This window comes from Vulpes vulpes, chromosome 10 (assembly GCF_048418805.1).
Source record: "Vulpes vulpes isolate BD-2025 chromosome 10, VulVul3, whole genome shotgun sequence".
NCBI classification, from domain to species: domain Eukaryota; kingdom Metazoa; phylum Chordata; class Mammalia; order Carnivora; family Canidae; genus Vulpes; species Vulpes vulpes.
Genome location: NC_132789.1, coordinates 83,624,757 through 83,641,958, shown reverse-complemented (window position 1 = coordinate 83,641,958; position 17,202 = coordinate 83,624,757). Strand labels below are relative to the sequence as shown.

At 44.1% G+C, this 17,202-nt stretch overlaps 1 protein-coding gene across 2 annotated transcripts in view; it reads right to left on the bottom strand.

The window, feature by feature from the left end:
* Positions 1–13,116, bottom strand: part of ARHGAP10 (Rho GTPase activating protein 10) — a 312,621-nt gene extending 299,505 nt beyond the window's left edge. Inside the window, exon 1 of one of the 2 annotated variants that reach the window (XM_072724789.1) lies at positions 12,754–13,116. In XM_072724789.1, coding sequence (XP_072580890.1) covers positions 12,754–12,907 — 154 coding nt within the window. In that variant the 5' untranslated portion in view covers positions 12,908–13,116. The remainder of the gene's footprint in view (positions 1–12,753) is intronic. The other variant, XM_026018180.2, reaches the window with a different exon arrangement.
* Between the last annotated feature and the right edge of the window lie 4,086 nt (positions 13,117–17,202).

The window sequence follows — 17,202 nt, the reverse complement described above, 5'->3', positions numbered from 1 at the left end:
TCTCCCCACCCACTTCCTATTACCTATTCCCAGTTTAACATCCAGATTCCATCCACCACCACCCCCATTTCAAACAAGCTCTGAAATGGAAGTCTTACAAGTCCTGTATTATTTATTAACCAGAAAAAGAATGTGGTGGGGGAGAAATTAAAACACAATTAATTACTAAAAACTATCTTGCCATCTACCTCACAGAGAAAATAAATCTACTAGTAATTTCCTCAAAGTTCTGACTCAAACCAAGAAATTGATCTGAGTGTGCACCCATCTGTTGCATCCCTTCTAGTACTGAAGTAGATGAAGGTGTCTCCCCCCTTCACCTGGACTCTGAATCCCATCTTCTATACTCAGAAGTACTCTGTACTCTGGAATATTCCCGGAATCCTCAGTCTCCTTCTCTCTGTTAGAGATCATCATCAACATGTTCAAATCTCAGCCATTAATCAATAGTGCCGGAGAGCTATCTATATCACAGGCTCATTTATTTCCCTTATACCCTCCCTTGCAACCCTCTGCAGTCAGGGCCTCATCCCTGTTGTACCTTAAACTAATTTCCCAACTTTTACCAGTTTTTCTCTGTCTTCTTTCTCCCCCACACCCCCAGTATAACATACAGTGTCATATTAGTTCAGGTGTACAATATAGTGACTCACCACTTCCACACATTACTGCCTTTCAAGGACAAATGTACTCTCCATCCCCATCACCTATTTCCCCCTTCCTCCTACCATCAACCTCCCCTCTAGTGACCATCAATTTGTTCCCTATAATTAAGAGTCCTTTTGTTTGACTAATGACTGCCTTAATGCAATGTCACCTGTACTGCTGGTACTGGTGCTCTTTGTAACACGAACTTGTCTCCTCCCTCCTATTTTCTCCTTGACGTGTGTAACCCTCACCAGATCTTCCATCTCCTCCCTCCCTTTGCCCCCACCTCCAATTCCCATGGTTACTCTCAAATCTCCTTCTCAAACTCTTCTTCTACACACCCTTTAAAAGTTATCTTCTTCAGGATTTGCTCAGCCTCCCTGCCTTCTCCCTTTACATTCCTCCTCCTGGCAGATTTGCTACTCAGTTACATGGTGTCATTCCCTATCTACATGCTGTGTCCCCAGAATCTTTACCTCTAGCATTATTCTGTGTTCCTGACATACAGACTTATAAAAGAAGCAAACTACTGAATGTGTCCCCTAGGTAGCTCAGAAGCACCTCAGCCTCAACATACCTACTCCCAAAACATGTCCTCTCTCCCACAAAACCTATGCCTCGAGCTGGGATCCCTCGGTGAAAAGCACCCAACTGCCCAGGGCAAGAACTGAGGAATCATCCCGGGTACCTCTTTCCTCAACCCCCAAACCCCATCACCCACCACAGCCTCTGTCTCCAGACTCCTCCTCAAGCATCCTCCTCTTCTGCTGCTAAAGTCTCTGGCCAGATGAGTGACCTCCCAGCCTCCAGGTCCCCCTTGCACAAATTTATTCTCACAACAACTGCCCGAGAAACTGCCCTAAAAATGTAATTCCGATGATGCCAGTCCCCTGATAGAAATGTTTCCATCACTTCCTACTGTGCTTCAGATGAAGTCTGAAGTCCTGACCCTGCTTCACCAGGCCCTTCCCCACCCTACACCTGTTCACTCTTCAACCCCACTGTTCTCACTCTGTGAGAGCTCCTGCCTCACTCCCAGCCCACCAGAGCTGTTCCTCCAGCCATGTAGCATACACTTTCTCTGGTCTCCACTCCTCTTGTGTGCAATTGCCCATGCTTGGAGAATCCTTCTTCCCCACCCTCAGCGTGGAAGCTCCTCCCAGCCTTCCCTGTGGCCTCAGCTTAGAAGTCACTACTTTCTTGAAGTCTTCATTGACTCCCTGGTTAGTCCTGCTAACTAGGGCCATAGCATCCCAATATTATTCAACAAAGTGAATGACAACATTTCATTAATCTTCCATCTCCGTCACTAGAACTCTGACTTCTGCACAGAAACAGAGTCTCTGTTCACTGTTAAACCTCTAGCAACTTGCCCACAATAGGTAGAGTTTCATGACTTAGGATAACACTTCGTCTTCACTGTCATATATGGGGTTATGATAGTGATGACTGTAAACAGATTTTTATTTTTTTTCTATGCTTAGCAAAAAAAAAAAAGTGACATTCCAGGGTCACTATGAGTCAGTTTTCTAAGTGCTTTGGAAATGATTCACTCGTTTAATTCTAGCAACATTTAAGGAGACAAAACCACTATCCACATTCTACAGGAGACGAAATCACGGAACAGAGGAATTAAACAAGTTGCCCAAGTTCACATAGTAAATCTGACATGAGGGCAGCCTGGTGGCTCAGCAGTTTAACACCGCCTTCAGCCCAGGGCCTGATCCTGGAGACCCCGGATCAAGTCTCACGTCGGGCTCCCTGCATGGAGCCTGCTTCTCCCTCTGCCTGCATCTCTGCCTCTTTCTTTCTCTGTATGTCTCTCCTGAATAAATAAATAAAATATTTTTTAAAAAAGTAAATCTGACATCAAAACCATGCTCTTCAGTATTTTTGCTGTGCTGCCTTTGACCTGCATTTCACAAAACAAAAACAAAACTACCTGCCACAGTGACAGAAGTACTATCTGCAAGATTCTGCAATAAAAGCAAGGACATGTCAATGACACTCCACTCCCTTGTACTTCTTTGGCTTCGTCCCCGAAACTTTCAAGCAAAGACCTTCAGTAATACACTGGACTTCAACATGCTATTACAGCTGGTTTCTTCTCTCTAATAAATGCAAGGCCTATATTCAGCCCTATGCTTCCAAATACTGTTAGCCTGAAAGAGAAAACAACACGTATTCATAGAATATTTCTACTCTCTCTACTGGTAAAGCCACAACTGTGTCCAACTTCAACCAAAGGAAGTCAGAATGGTGCTCTTTTGATGATAGTAATGATGAACATACCTACCAGGGGCCAGGCATAGTTCTGAGATCCTTTACTATATAACATTACAATTAAACAAAACCATCCCATTAGATACAGTTCTTATTATCTCCATTTTACTAATAAACAGAAAGTGAGACATGGAAAGTTTAAGTAATTTGCCCAAAATCTCATTTGCCCAAAGCTTAGCAGTCTACACTGCTAATAAGTAGGAGAGCCAACTTTATAGTCAGAGATTTAAAAAAAAAAAAAAATTCACCTTTTTAGAGAGTATTAAACATCCTGTACTCAGACCTGAAGTGACATTACTCTGGCCAAATTTATTTCCTCCAGCCACACACCTCACCCCATGGCTCACTACCAGATAGTGATAGAACAACGCATACCTTGACATCCAATGGCAGACAGTGCCCACGGGGGAGCAAGTCAACAAGGAAGGAGAAATCACACTCACCGTTGAAATATTAAGTGGCACAGGATTAACATCTTCCTCAGGAAGCACAGGGAGGAAATTCTAGTTCAACCAGGGAGGCAGGCCTTCAGCAGCAGCCACAAGGGTGTGATATTTGTGGAGCTTGGGTCTAAAGATACCTACCCTTAGAATGTAAAGTGTCAAAAAAAAAAAAAAAAAAAAAAAAAAGAATGTAAAGTGTCAGGGGTTTTTCAGTGTGTGTGTGTGTTTGTTTAAAAGAGAAGGATGTCAAGGCTTCCTAATTACAAAGGAATCCCCTTGGCAAGTCTATAAATTATGTTCCTATATTAGGATAATCAAATAAAGCAGGCTGTGGTTCCTGTTTGCTTTGGGGCCTATCACAAAACACCAACCAGTCCCTGCCTAAAAATCATGTTCATCTGACCTAACTAGATTGACAGCTACCAGAGTTCTTAATGCATGCTGTGTTTATGAATAAAAGTATCATTTTTTTCTCTAGATACTAGCATCGGAAGTCTAATTTCAATGAAGTGATAAGGCTTTAAATCCTGTGATTCAGACCAGTGACTGAAACTTAAACTAGTTTGCTCTGATTATCCACAATGAGCTGATAATTTATCAAAAAGAAATTTTACTGGGGCACTTGAGTGGCTCAGTGGTTTAGAGTCTGTCTTTGGACCAGGTCATGATCCTGGGGTCCTGGGATCGTGTCCCACATCAGGCTCCTTGAAGGCAACCTGGAGGAGCCTGCTTCTCCCTTTGCGAATGTCTCTGCCTCTCTGTCTCTCATGAATAAATAAACTCTTTAAAAAAAATTTTTTTTTACTAAAGAACTTCAAAACTCATGGGTACATTATTTACAGATTATTGTCAAAGCTACTGTTCTAAAGTTTATAAAATTAATTACAATAAGGCTTTCATGCTGCAAAAATTCTCTAGGGAATTGTTTGGCAATCAAAAGAATAAACGAATGTATGATGCACATAGAACATCTTATGTTTTTATAGAACATCTACAAAACATCAATTAAAGTCTTTTTAAACACCACTTGTGGGAAAAAAGAGGTTGAACTAAATGAAATAGAGCCACTACATGTATCCATATGGATAAATTTCATGAATTGGAAATTGAGGGAAAAAAAGAAGTTGCACATATAGTATGAGAACCATTACATAAGGTCTAAAAACATACTATTATCTAGGAATGTGTACAGATATATTAAAATGTCTAGAAATAATAAACACCAGACTTGAGGTAGTTGCTACTGCTTGGGGAGAAGGAGAAGTTGCTACCGGGGAGAAGCAGACAGCAAGCTTTTTTCTAAAGTGAGATGCAAATACAGAAATGTTTATTATGAGATTCTTTATATATAGACATACACACACACACACACACACACACACACAGTATAGTTTTAATGAGTTAACAGGGCTATTCCCATAAGCTTCTCCACTAACATTTACAACCACTTATATCTTAATGAAAGAACATGTTACTTGAAAGATGATTTATACTCAGTGTGCTTTCAATGAGTTAAGAACATAGTTATTCCTATATGCTTCTACACATGTTTACCAAAACTTGCATCTTAATGAAACAAGATGTTAGCTGAAGGACGCAATATACACCTGTAGTTATTATGAGATTCTCTGTATCTTTTTATATTTCTAAACTATCTCATAATTTTGGTAAGCAAAAAGCCTAATGCCAAAATAGGAGAACAAAATGAAAAATTATTCTACTAATGGGTGGGACAAGGAATAGGAAGCAAAGGAAGGATGGGGAGATGGAGATTAAAAGACAGACACTAAGGGGAAGGAAATGATAATGTTTTAAGTAGAGATCTGAATCTAATTGATTTCAAGTCAACCAATCTCTGAATGTCTATACTTATACAAACTAGCAGCCAGTTGTATTTACAATAATCATCCTGGAGGACCTTACATTTTAAATCATGGTCATTGTGCTGAGCTAATAAGAACAGTCTCCCAACTAGATCATGAAGTGTACACACATCCCAAATAACCAAGATTTATCAGAATAATTTCCCTTAACACAAGACCACAGTTACACCCCTGTATGGAGACAGCTAATGATTGCGGTTAAGGATTTCAGAGTCAGACTAAAGTGGGTTCACATTCCAGCTCCTCCACTGACAAATTGTGTGATTTGGGCAAGCTTTCACACTGTACCTATTCAATGTTCCATGCAGTCTACCCACCACTTTTACATTCTTATCTTGCTTCTCTTATGATCCAAAAAACAAAATAAGGTGATAAACAGCTACTGGAGTCACAGACTCAAAATAGCTTCTTTGGGAATTTGTCAAGGGAACTCTTGAGGACTCTTTCATAGAGAGTAGGATTACCTACCAGCTCTTAGATACAGCCCTCTTAGAGATGTCTCTGGCTGCCTTTTCTCATTGTGAATTTCCCAGAGCAGATACAAGCATCACTCATTTAGTTAGAGTTTCCTGCAGATTATACACTAATATTAGTATCCTCTAAAAATATCACTATAGGGACGTCTGGGTGGCTCAGCGGTTGAGCATCTGCCTTTGGCTCAGGGCGTGATCCCGGAGTCCTGGGATCGAGTCTTGCATGGGGTTCCCCATGAGGAGCCTGCTTCTCCCACTGCCTGTGTCTCTGCCTCTCTGTGCGTGTCTCTCAGGAATACAAAATCTTTAAAAAATAAAATAAATAAATAAAAGTATCACTGTAATTTTTAAGTATCTGAAGGCTCCAGTCACTGATGTTATCATCTCAGTACCCTGAACACAGCTCTCTCACCTGCAACCCCTCCTTATTGGTCCTCTAGACAGAGGCCTGCTGTAGACTGCTTGAGCCCCAGCTGCAGGGAGCTTGCTAGATTTACAGCAGCCTTACTGACACCTTCTACTTCATTTTCAAGTCTTTGTGAACCAGCAATAAATTCTGGAGAATATTTTCCCAAGACGCCATACAGCTTTGATTCATCAACTTACTTTCAAGATTTTCAAGATTTTTCAGCATCCTGTACTACATTCAAACTTTGGAAGCCTTCCCAGATTGTCAAATTTGTCTCTCTTCTTGGTCACTGCTACTCTTAAGGGTAATAAGCACCAAAAGATTACGTATTAGTCACTGAGCCAAAGCAGCCATTTTTCAGACAAGAAAAGGACCCTGATATTAAAACATGTACCTGCAATTTAGGTAATACATCATAAGTATTATGTATGAAGTATTAATACTTCACAACTGAATGCTTATTCTAAACGTTTTACAAGTATTAACTCATTTAATCCAACTAGCAACCCTACCCATGGATAGTATTATAATCTCCATTGTATAGATGACAACACAGAGAAAAGCTAAGCAACTTGACCAGGGTCCAATGAGTGGTTGAGCTAGGATATGGACCCAGACAGACCAGTACCCTCAACCTGTGCTCTTAATCTTCTACACTGTACTGTATCATCAACTACTTTAAAAATTAACACAAATGGGATGCCTGGATGGCTCAGCGGTTTGGCGCCTGCCTTTGGCCTGGGGCGTGATCCTGGAGTCCCGGGATCGAGTCCCACGCTGTGCTCCCTGCATGGAGCCTACTTCTACCTCTGCCTGTGTCTCTGCCTCTCTCTCTCTCTGTCTCTGTCTCTCTCATGACTAAAGAAATAAAATCTTAAAAAAAATTAAAACAGAAAAATATCCTCCTGTCTTCTTCTCTTCCAAAAGTCAACAAAGCTCCCTAGACCCCACCAAATAAATTAAGTAGAAAGGAGGTGGTCAAAGGACCCCAACTGACGGAGGACAGGGAAAAGGCAATGTGTCAGCAAGAAACGGAGAATACCAGATGACTGACTCATAAAACATTCTAAATGAACATGGTTGGCCAGTGGAGAGCTCTAAACAGAAACTATTCTATATGGAGTCAGGGACCACCTGCAGTGAGTAAAGCACTTCAAGGTTTTAAAACCTGTCTGGGTCTATACCCTTGCTCCAGTCTGATAGTAGTTATTTTTACAGCAAGTCTACATTCACACTGGACACCAGCCCACTGCAGTAAAACCCCAAAGTGAGAGTTTAAGACTTATCCCAGGCAATGCCCTGAATTGTTGGTGGTCCATGGTGACTCCTTTGGGACAAAAAAATACATATGAGTGTTCGTTCCATTCAGGGAAAAAATTATATTTTTTTAATTTATCAACTTTTTAAGTAACATTCTATTTCTATACCTCCCTAAATTCTACTCAATAACAGCATCAGCATGAAATTTACAATTACACTATTCCATCAACACAGGGGTGTGAAATGGCAGAAAACACAACTCAAACTGGCTTAGGTTATTTACCAATTTACCCAGAGCTGGGCTTTTGGCATAGAACAATCTGTGGCTCCCACAACGATACTAGAAACCCAGATACAGTCCCCTCTCTGCTCCACAATCCTTATCCTGGCTCCACTCAATGGTCTCAAGATGGTGGCTGCAGCTCCAGGCAGTATAATCAAATATCACAGAAGAGTAAAACATTCATTCATTCATTCATTCATTCATTTATTTGAAAGAGCACGAGTGGGAGGGACCATGGGAGAAGGAGAGAGAATCCCAAGCAGGCTCTGAGCTAAGCACGGAGTCCAACTTGAGGCTCGATTCCACAACCCAAAGATTATGACCTGAGCTGAAACCAAGAGTCGGACACTCAACTGACTACACCCTTTTTGAGTCTCCTCAAACAAAAGGAAATCTTTTCCAAAGTCTCCAGCAATGTTCCAATCATGTCTCACAGGCCAGAACTGAGATACATCCTCATTTTTGAACCAGTTCTCAGAAAATAAGTTCACCAGAACTGAGTTCAAGTTCTGGGACTCTTGACCCTGACTTCATGTTTTTTTAACTGTCCAAGTAATTCTAAAGGTCAGCCAGGCTTGAAAAACCAAGTTAAACTAATCAGAAATAGGGAATCCCTGGGTGGCTCAGCAGTTCAGCCCCTGCCTTCGGCCCAGGGTGTGATCCTGGAGACCCGGGATCGAGTCCCGCGTCAGGCTCCTGACATGGAGCCTGCTTCTCCCTCTGCCTGTGTCTCTGAGCCTCTCTCTCTCTCTCTATCATGAATAAATAAATAAATAAATAAATAAATAAATAAATAAAAATAAACTAATCAGAATTACCCCCTAATCACCTGTCCCTGAATCTCCTGGAAAAAAGTATAGACACTTGAACAAAATTTGGAGAGTCAGAGAAAAATAAAGTTAGCTCAGCAAACAGTAGAGTCCATACACTGTACCTGTATGTTTGCAAAAACACTTTCACCCCATTTTAGTCAATCCCCACACTGGGCTTTTGGCAACAGCCCATTTTACAAATGAGGAAACTGAGGCTCAAGTTCACAATGTGAAATTCTTTTAAGTCTTCCAGACTTCCGTATATTTCAATGCAATTGGAATTTGGGAAATTTCCCCAAAAGGAATTCTCACATGAACCATTTCTCTGAAACATTAAATAAAGAAAGCAAAAAGGAACATTTATGTTGTCCTGAAGAAAACAAAGCAAAAATCAAGGAAATATTAAAGGAAAAAGCAAAGCAAATATTAAAATAGCAAGGCCTAAAAAAAAAAAGTACTAATTCCAAAACTTGGAAGACTCCAATTCTAGTCCTGGCTGCCGCTAACATCCTTCTTCAGGTCCGTGATAAGAGCAGGCTCTCTTATGAGGGGCTCTCCAGCTTAACACACACCAAGAAAGCTAGACAATCTAAGCTTACTAAAGAGCATTATGTAACTGTGTAAGTGCTTAGTAACTTTAAGAATAATTTGTTTTAAAAATTTTTTTTTTTCTTCTAAAACAGAACAAATTCTCTCAAAATTGCCTAATGTAAAATTTGTGAGAAAAGCATATATGGCTTATTTCTGTTTCTGGCAAATATGCTAAACATTTCTATGAATCATAAGCTTCTGAAACTATACAGACAGCACATGAAAGGCTCACAAAAGGAGAGACTGTATTAAAAGAGGACACTGGTTATTCTAGGAAAAGAAAGACATGAAAAAGAAAAAGGACGAAAAAATCCATTTAAACAAAGACTCCATTGAATTGAGTGAATGATCTCCAAATGTACCACATAAGTCAATGATCCCAGGCTTCTCTCTGGAGCTCCCGCCTACCCCCACTGCTCTGTCCAAATCCACCCTACACACAGATGTCAAATCCTGTCTCAAAACCAACTCTTTCCCATTATGTCAGCCTTCTGCTGACAAACCCTCACTGATTCTCCACAGGATAAAGTCCACATTCCTAACCTCGCTTTTATGACCCTCCATAATCTGAAACTGACCTCTCCCTTCATCCCATTCCTAACTAGTCTCCTCATGGTTCTCAGACACTGTGGTGTTCTGGTTTCTTCTCAGCTGTTTTCAATCTGACAAGTTCTACAAGGTTCTATTCCTTACTTAAAACAACAATTTCCAGAACTTCCAGTCACATGTTCTCATTCTAACCTATGACAAACTCATTTCTGGTAAAGTTAAAATACTTGCTTGTCACTAATTTTTTTTCTATTTTATTTTTTTTAAAGATTTTATTTATTTATTCATGAGAGACACAGAGAGGGAATCACTAAATTTTTTAACTTTTACTTATTTTTTTAAAAAATTTATGTATTTGAAAGAGAGAGAGAGAGAGAGAGAGTGAATGCACACACATGCAGGGATGGGGAGGAGAGGGAGAGAATCTCCAGGAAACTCTGCACTGAGAGCAGAGCCCAACTCTGGGCTAGATCCCAGGATCCTGAGACCATGACCTGAGTCAAAACCAAGAGTCAGTCACTTAACTGACTGAGCCACCCAGGGGCCCCTTAACCTTTTAATATGCATGTGTCTGTGTATCCTTCGTTTCTTCAAGAATTTAGCACAATGTGTTTCTTCAAACACATTCCCTAGATTGGACCACATTCAACTACAGGACATTAAAATCAGGAGAAGGACCCCTGCCTTATTACCTCTTTGTATCTCAATCCCAATATTTAATGAGTCATACATGCTAAACATTTCTGATTGCTGCATCACTGAACTTAGCAATAAGCCTTTAAGTCCCACAGAGCTGCCTCCAACTTCTTTAAATATTTATGAATATTCAAAGCATAAGACATCAAAACTACATAAGTCCAACAAGTATGTAGTACATGCAAGAGGGCATCTTACAGGGCAATTAAAAACAGAACTCACTTAAACTCACAATTCTGAAAGTGCACCAAGTGCCATTTTTGCACAATGAAGTGTCAAACATCTGAAAATATAAGCAGTCTGACCTAGCTGATTGCTAGTCTTTCTGCAGCTCCTCCCCCCACCTCACGTCCTTCTCTGACTTCTTGACTCGAAGATGTCATATAGAAAGGCTCAACTGGTTGGGCGAACAACTGACCTACACTGCAATTTCCAAACACGGCAGGATCGTTCCAGTGCCTCTAAGAAGTAGGACAAGAGAAATTTAACACAAAAGAATTAAGTGACCTACCCAACTGTGGTGTGGATGGGCCCTAACAGGAAGCGCAAATTAAATGCAGGCGCCCTGACTTAAGTTAGGTGCTCATAGTCTTTTGATAGGAACTAGAGCTAAACTTCAAGGGGCAAGCTGGGCAAACACAGGGTCTCCTTAACTTTCCTAAAGCATGTAAGCTAAAGTGTTTTTGCTGCCTTGTGGGAAAGACTTTAAGTTCATCAAACATAGTAAGTAAAAAGATACTTTCTGCTTGGTCTCTTAATCATGATCATAAACTATGTTTCTTATGGTAAAGGACAAGAATCAAAAGGAATAAGACAACAGTTCACAAATTCAAGAAAGCCTGCATTCTGGAGAGGAAAGCTGACAGCTGGCCCCCCAGATGTACCAGCTGCTGCTGGGACACCAGGCATGTGTCCTGTTGGCAGAAGAGCTAACATGCAGTCACATAAATAGCTTTTTACCAGTGGCCAAACTAGCTTTGCCATCTGCCTCTCCCCATACCAAAGCCTCCCTCCTCATCATCCTAGCTCCAGAGGGAGCTGCTACAATCAGTGAGAGAGGAGGTACAGTCCCTCAGCCAGTGACACTGGTTAATACCAAGCTGCAGAAGGAAGGAGTCCTCTCCCTCAAGTTCTCTCTCTCTCTCTCTCTCTCTCTCTCTCACACACACACACACATTCTCTCTCCCGCCTTCTCCTCACTTCTGCCTACATATGTGGATAATCCCTCCCCTAATTCCCACGCAACACACATACCTAATGCCAAGGCACTGGACAGCCCTCAACCAAATGAGCCCATTAGTCCCAGATCCCAAAGTGATTCCCAATCCTCATCTTGCAACACCAACAAGATCACAGAACCAAAAGGAACCTTGGACATCCCCCGGAGAAGCTGAGTGACTTGCTTCCAAAACTGCAGGGGATGGCTCACGAAATTCTCCCCTCTAAAACTTAACTCATTCATTAAATGAATATTTATTGTTCCAGGCACTGTGCTGGGTTCTTGAGACGATTTTGTGCAGTATGTTTTACTCTCTCTCAATGCAAAATGGTAGTAGTGGGGGAGAGTGACGGGGGTATTTTTTCCCAGAGGTGGTGTCTACAGACAAGTGTACAAGGGACGAACTCCCAAAGCTGGGAATTGCTGAATTGAGAAACTAGAGAAAAGATAAAAACCCTAACAACACAGACTCGAGAGGCTGGAGACTGCCCTGTCCCCCGCCTGCTGTGTTCCTGGGGAGAAAACAGGACACTCACAGGGGCCCTCCGGGGGCGGTGGGGCCGCAGGTGCGCTCGGGCAGCGCGGCCCCCGACAGCGTCCCCGACCCGGTGGCTCGGCCCGTATTTTAGCCCTCGCCTCTCCGAGACCCTCCTCGGACCAGAAAGATCTAGACAGACCTCCTGCGGCGGCGGCCACCTCCAACGGGGAGGAAGGCGCCGAGCCTGCCCGGGTGCCATTCCCCAGGTGCGGGCCACGCCGGTCCGGCCAGAGGCAGGCGGCTGCCCGGCGGCCGAGCCCGTCTCTGACCCTCCGCAGCCGCAGCCGCAGCCGCAGCCGCAGCCGCAGCCGCAGCCGGGCGGGAGAGCCGCAGCCGGGCGGGGGGGCCCTCGGCTCTGGGACCGGGAAGCGCCCGGGACGGCGGTACCCGAGGTCACCAGCAAGCGTGTGACACGGTCAGGGCGCAGCCCAAGGGGCTTCGACCAGCTCAGCACCCAGCAGGTTTTCCAAGGATGCCCAGGGAAGTCCTCGGGGGGCTCCCAGGGGGGCGGGGAACCCGGGAAGCAGCTCTAGGGCGCAACCCGCCGAGCCCCCGGCCCTGCCTCCCCGCCGCGGGCGGCTGACCCGGCCACGCGCCCGCCGTGTCCCTCGCGGCCTCGCCTCGCCTCGCCTCGCCGCCGGCTGCCCGCGCCGGGTCCGCGCTTACTTTTGGTCGCGGCGATGAGGTTCTTCCCGTCCTTGATGAGCTCTTTTATGAACTTGTTGGTCCTCTCCAGCTCCGCTTCGTGGGCGCGGATCCTCTCCCTGAACCACGGGCTGTCGAGGTAGCAGTCGCTGAACTCCAGGGGCTGCAGCCCCATGACGGCCGCGCTCCGCCGCCCCCGCCGCCCCCGCCGCGCGCGACAGCCGGAGCCGGGCTCCGCGGCCGCGGGCAGGTGCGGGGCGCGCGCAGGGAGACCCGGGGAGGCGCGGGCGCGGACGTGTCGGTGGGAGCCCGAGCGAGCGTGCACGGCGGCGCCCCGATCCCGGCAGCCCCCGCCGCTCCCCGCCGCTCCCCGCCGCTCCCCGGCGCCCGCGGCCCCGCCCCGCCCCGCCCCGCCCCCGCGCCGCAGACCCTCCCCGAGGCGCGAGCCGCCCCGCCCCGCCCGCCCCCCGCCCCCCGCACCCCGCCTTCCTTCGCCCTCCCTTCTCTCCCCGGGCGCACATGCCCCTCCTCTTCCTTCCGCGCCAGACTCGGGCTAGAACCCGTCCCGCGGCTCTCCCCACCCCCGGGGTGCGCGCCCCCCCCGCTCCCCTCCTGGGGGCGACTCGGGGTCGGCTCGGCGAGGCCGGGAGCTCCACCCGGACCGGGAAGGGCCGTCCTGTAGCCCCCGGGAGGCGGCACCTCACCGGCCCGACTTGCCCGGGGAGACGACTGACTCCTGATCCCATTTGTCCTGGGAGCTGCGGACGTCCCGCACGCCGGGCTCGCTTTTCCCCATTCCGGTTCCCCGAGTCAAGGAAAATGCGGGCTCAATCTCTGCTTTTCATCGAAAGCTTTGCAAGGGCAGGAAGAGTTTGGGGGCCGAGAGCTCTTATTACACTTCTGCGCATCCACATCGATCAATTTGGAGGGAGGGACACGGTGGATAAACTCCTGAAAAAGTTGTCTGTTGTATTCAGATTAAATTTGCTTGGGGAGGTGGAGAGGATCCTTACTGTCCTCAAAATAACCACTGGAAAACAAATGCCAGGTTTCACGAGGTGGGGGTGACGATCAGGGGAGAATTTATGTCAGCACACATGGAAAAGCATTCTGTGTGTTCTGAAACAGAACTCAGATAGGCCTCCAGAAAAGTTAAGACTTTTTAAGTAACTGAATTTATACCTAAAAGAAATCAGTTCACCGCAGTAACTTTTTATAATGGCAACTAACAATTTAGTAAGCAATTCTTATGTGCCAGGCACACACCAGGAACTCTACATGCATTTTTTTTTTTTTACAAGCCCACAACGTATGTTTATATATACAGGTTTACTAAAGATGTTAATATACACCAAGAAACTTCAAACAGACTCTTTAAAACGTTCAGACTCAGCTCTGGGTAATTACAGGTCTGTTTGGACAGCATGTTGTAGGAGTGCAACCCTCAGGAACAAGTTAAATAAGCCTCCTACTCAATGACTTCTTTTGTTACAAAATAGCACCGCGTGCAGGGGACCCACAGAAAAACAGATAAACATTATTGCTTTAATGTCCATCTGCCAGACAGTTCAAAATGTTTTACAAATAACTTTGAGGCTAAAGTTTGAGGCTTTGTGTTCCTGCTAAAATCAGCAGGGGGCTGGATTCTACAGAGAAAAGAGAAGAGGCAAATAAAGACGGAAAGACACAAGAATAGAAGGGATGTTAACAAACAGTAAGGACCTGTCAAAACAAACAGACCGACAGGCAATCCTCTGGACAAAACTCTGAAGTTATCCTCCTAAAGAGGGACTGCTGACACACCTAAATGTGTTAAACATAAAAGTTAACATGTGAGCCAGCAACTCCACCCCCTAGGTGTACCCCCAAGACAAAGGAAATCATAGGTATGCACAAATGTTCATAATAGCCAAAAACTGGAATCAACCCTAATGTCAATCAAGTGGTGGGGAGTGGCTAAAGACAATGTCTGTATCCATGCGGCAGAATATTAATCTACTAATGGAATATTAATAGAAAAAAAATGAATACTGATGCATGCTACAACACAAGGAACCTTGAAAACATTGTGCTGAGTGAAAGAAGACAGTCACAAAAGACCACATATATTATTCAATTCATGTCAGATGGCCAGAAATCTGTCTCTATAGAGACAGAAAGTAATTAGTTGTTGCCAGAGGCTGGATGGTTGGTGTGGGAGATAGAGTAAGGGTTTCCTTTGGGGATGGTGAAAGTGATTTAAACTTAGATTTTGGTAATCATTGCACAACTCTATACTGAAAATTATTAAACTGTACACTTTAAATGGGTAATTTTCTTTTGATATGTGAAACATCTCGATGACAAAGTTTTTTAAATGGGGGCGGGGCTGCTCCAGAAGTGCCTCTCTTTCCACTTTCTACTCCCAGCCACAAAAACTCTGGTTCAGGGCAGCCCGGGTGGCTCAGCGGTTTAGCACCATCTTCAGCCCAGGGCGTGATCCTGGAGACCTGGGATCGAGTCCCACATTGGGCTCTCTGTGTGGAGCCTACTTCTCCCTCTGCCTGTGTCTTTGTCTCTCTCTCTCTATCTCATGAATAAGTAAATAAGGTCTTTAAAAAAAAATAAAAATAAAAAAATAAAAAAACAACCTCTGGTTCATTCACTGTGGCCAGTTCTGAAGATATTTAGATATTTGGAGCAAAACGAGTTGTTTAAAATAATTTTACAACATCACAAAAACATTGTTATTTCTGTCTTAATACACACACACGGTGTTAAAGAGCCAGTGAATATGAATTTTAATTTTTTTAAGATTTTGTTTATTCATAGAGACACACAGAGAGATAGGCAAAGACACAGGCAGAGGGAGAAGCAGGCTTAATTCAATACTCAAAGGTCTATTGTGATCACCAAGAGTGGAAGGGCCTAGTTTAGTTTATTCAATTACATCTTGTACTATGCGTGGTAGAGATTATCAGTAACAGTGAAATGCGTGAGAAGTATGGCCAAGTGAAGGGAAACCTTATGGTAAAATGGAAAGTTAGAAATTTAGGGACTCCTAGTCACCTTCACTACTTAGTAGTTGTACCAGCTTAGCAAAGGTAAATTTTCTCTAAATCTCAGGCTTGCCATCCATAGCATGGAGATGATGACTTTGCAACTGCAAGTTGGTTGAGAAGATTTAATAAAATTGTTTTTGTAAAGTCACTGCTGAAAGTTGTAATACTGATGATCAGGAGAAGGAGGGGGTTGGGAAGGTAGGCTGAAAAGAAAGAGGAGGAAGAGGAGATGAAGATTACATTCCATCTGTACTGGAAAAGTGGGGGATGGGGAGGCAGGGGGGGTCTACTCTACTAAAATCACATAAGACAGAATTCAAGGAAAATGATTACGAAAGCAGATACTACTGAGTTCCTAGGTCTCATTTTTGTTCATTCATTCTTCCCACAAATATTTGTAAAGTTTCTATATGAACTATGTACTATGCTAGATTGGTGATACAGCAGGACACTAAACAAACAGTATCTGTCCTTACTGTGCTTTTGTTCTCTGGAGGGAAATTGACACAGTACCCCTCCCCCCCAAAAAAACAAGCAAACAACAACAACAATAACAAAAAGGAAAAAAATACATACACACAAATATATATCTAATTTAAAGTTAAATTGCCATACAGTTAAAGAGTGCATGAGAAATTATAATTGAGGACCTGATGTAAATCAAGAGCAGAGTCAGGAAGATTTAATGAGAAGTGTCATTTAATCAGTGACCAGAAGAATCAGTAAGAATTAATCATTACATAGGGGGCTTTGAGAGCAGAGTAGTCCAGGCAGAGAAGCAGCCTGTGCAAGCCTCTGGAATGGCAGAGAGTCTGGTACATTTGAGAGACAAAAGAGGTCAGGTGGGTGGGGCACCTGGGTGGCTCAGGGGTTGAGCATCTGCCTTTGGCTCAGGTCGCGATCCTGGGGTCCTAGAATTGAGTCCCACATCAGGCTCTGCACAGGGAGACTGCTTCTCCCTCTGCCTATATCTCTGCCTCTCTGCATGTCTCACAAATAAATAAATAATTTTTTTAAAAAGGGGGGGGAGGAGAGAGAGGTCAGGTGACTGAAGCATACATAGGTGAGAAAAACTGGCTCAAGGCAGCACAGGCCCCTGGCAGGCAGGGGCCAGATGGCACAGAGCCTCATAGACCATATTTAGGATTTTGGATTGTATTGTAATGCTATTGGGAGCCTTTGAAGAATATTCAGCATGATGGTGATGTGATCTGGTTTGTGTTTTCTCTCTAGCTGGTGTGTGGAGAATGGGAGTCTAGAGGGACAACTTTTGGAGTCATCTGGGCAAGAAATGGCATAGCTTTACCCTCTAAGCAGCAGTGGAGACAGAAACAGATCAAAATATATTGTAGAGGGAGATTCTGGGAGTTGACAATGGCCTGGATATTAGAAATGAGGAAGGTGTCAAAGATGGCCCCCCAGGCTATTA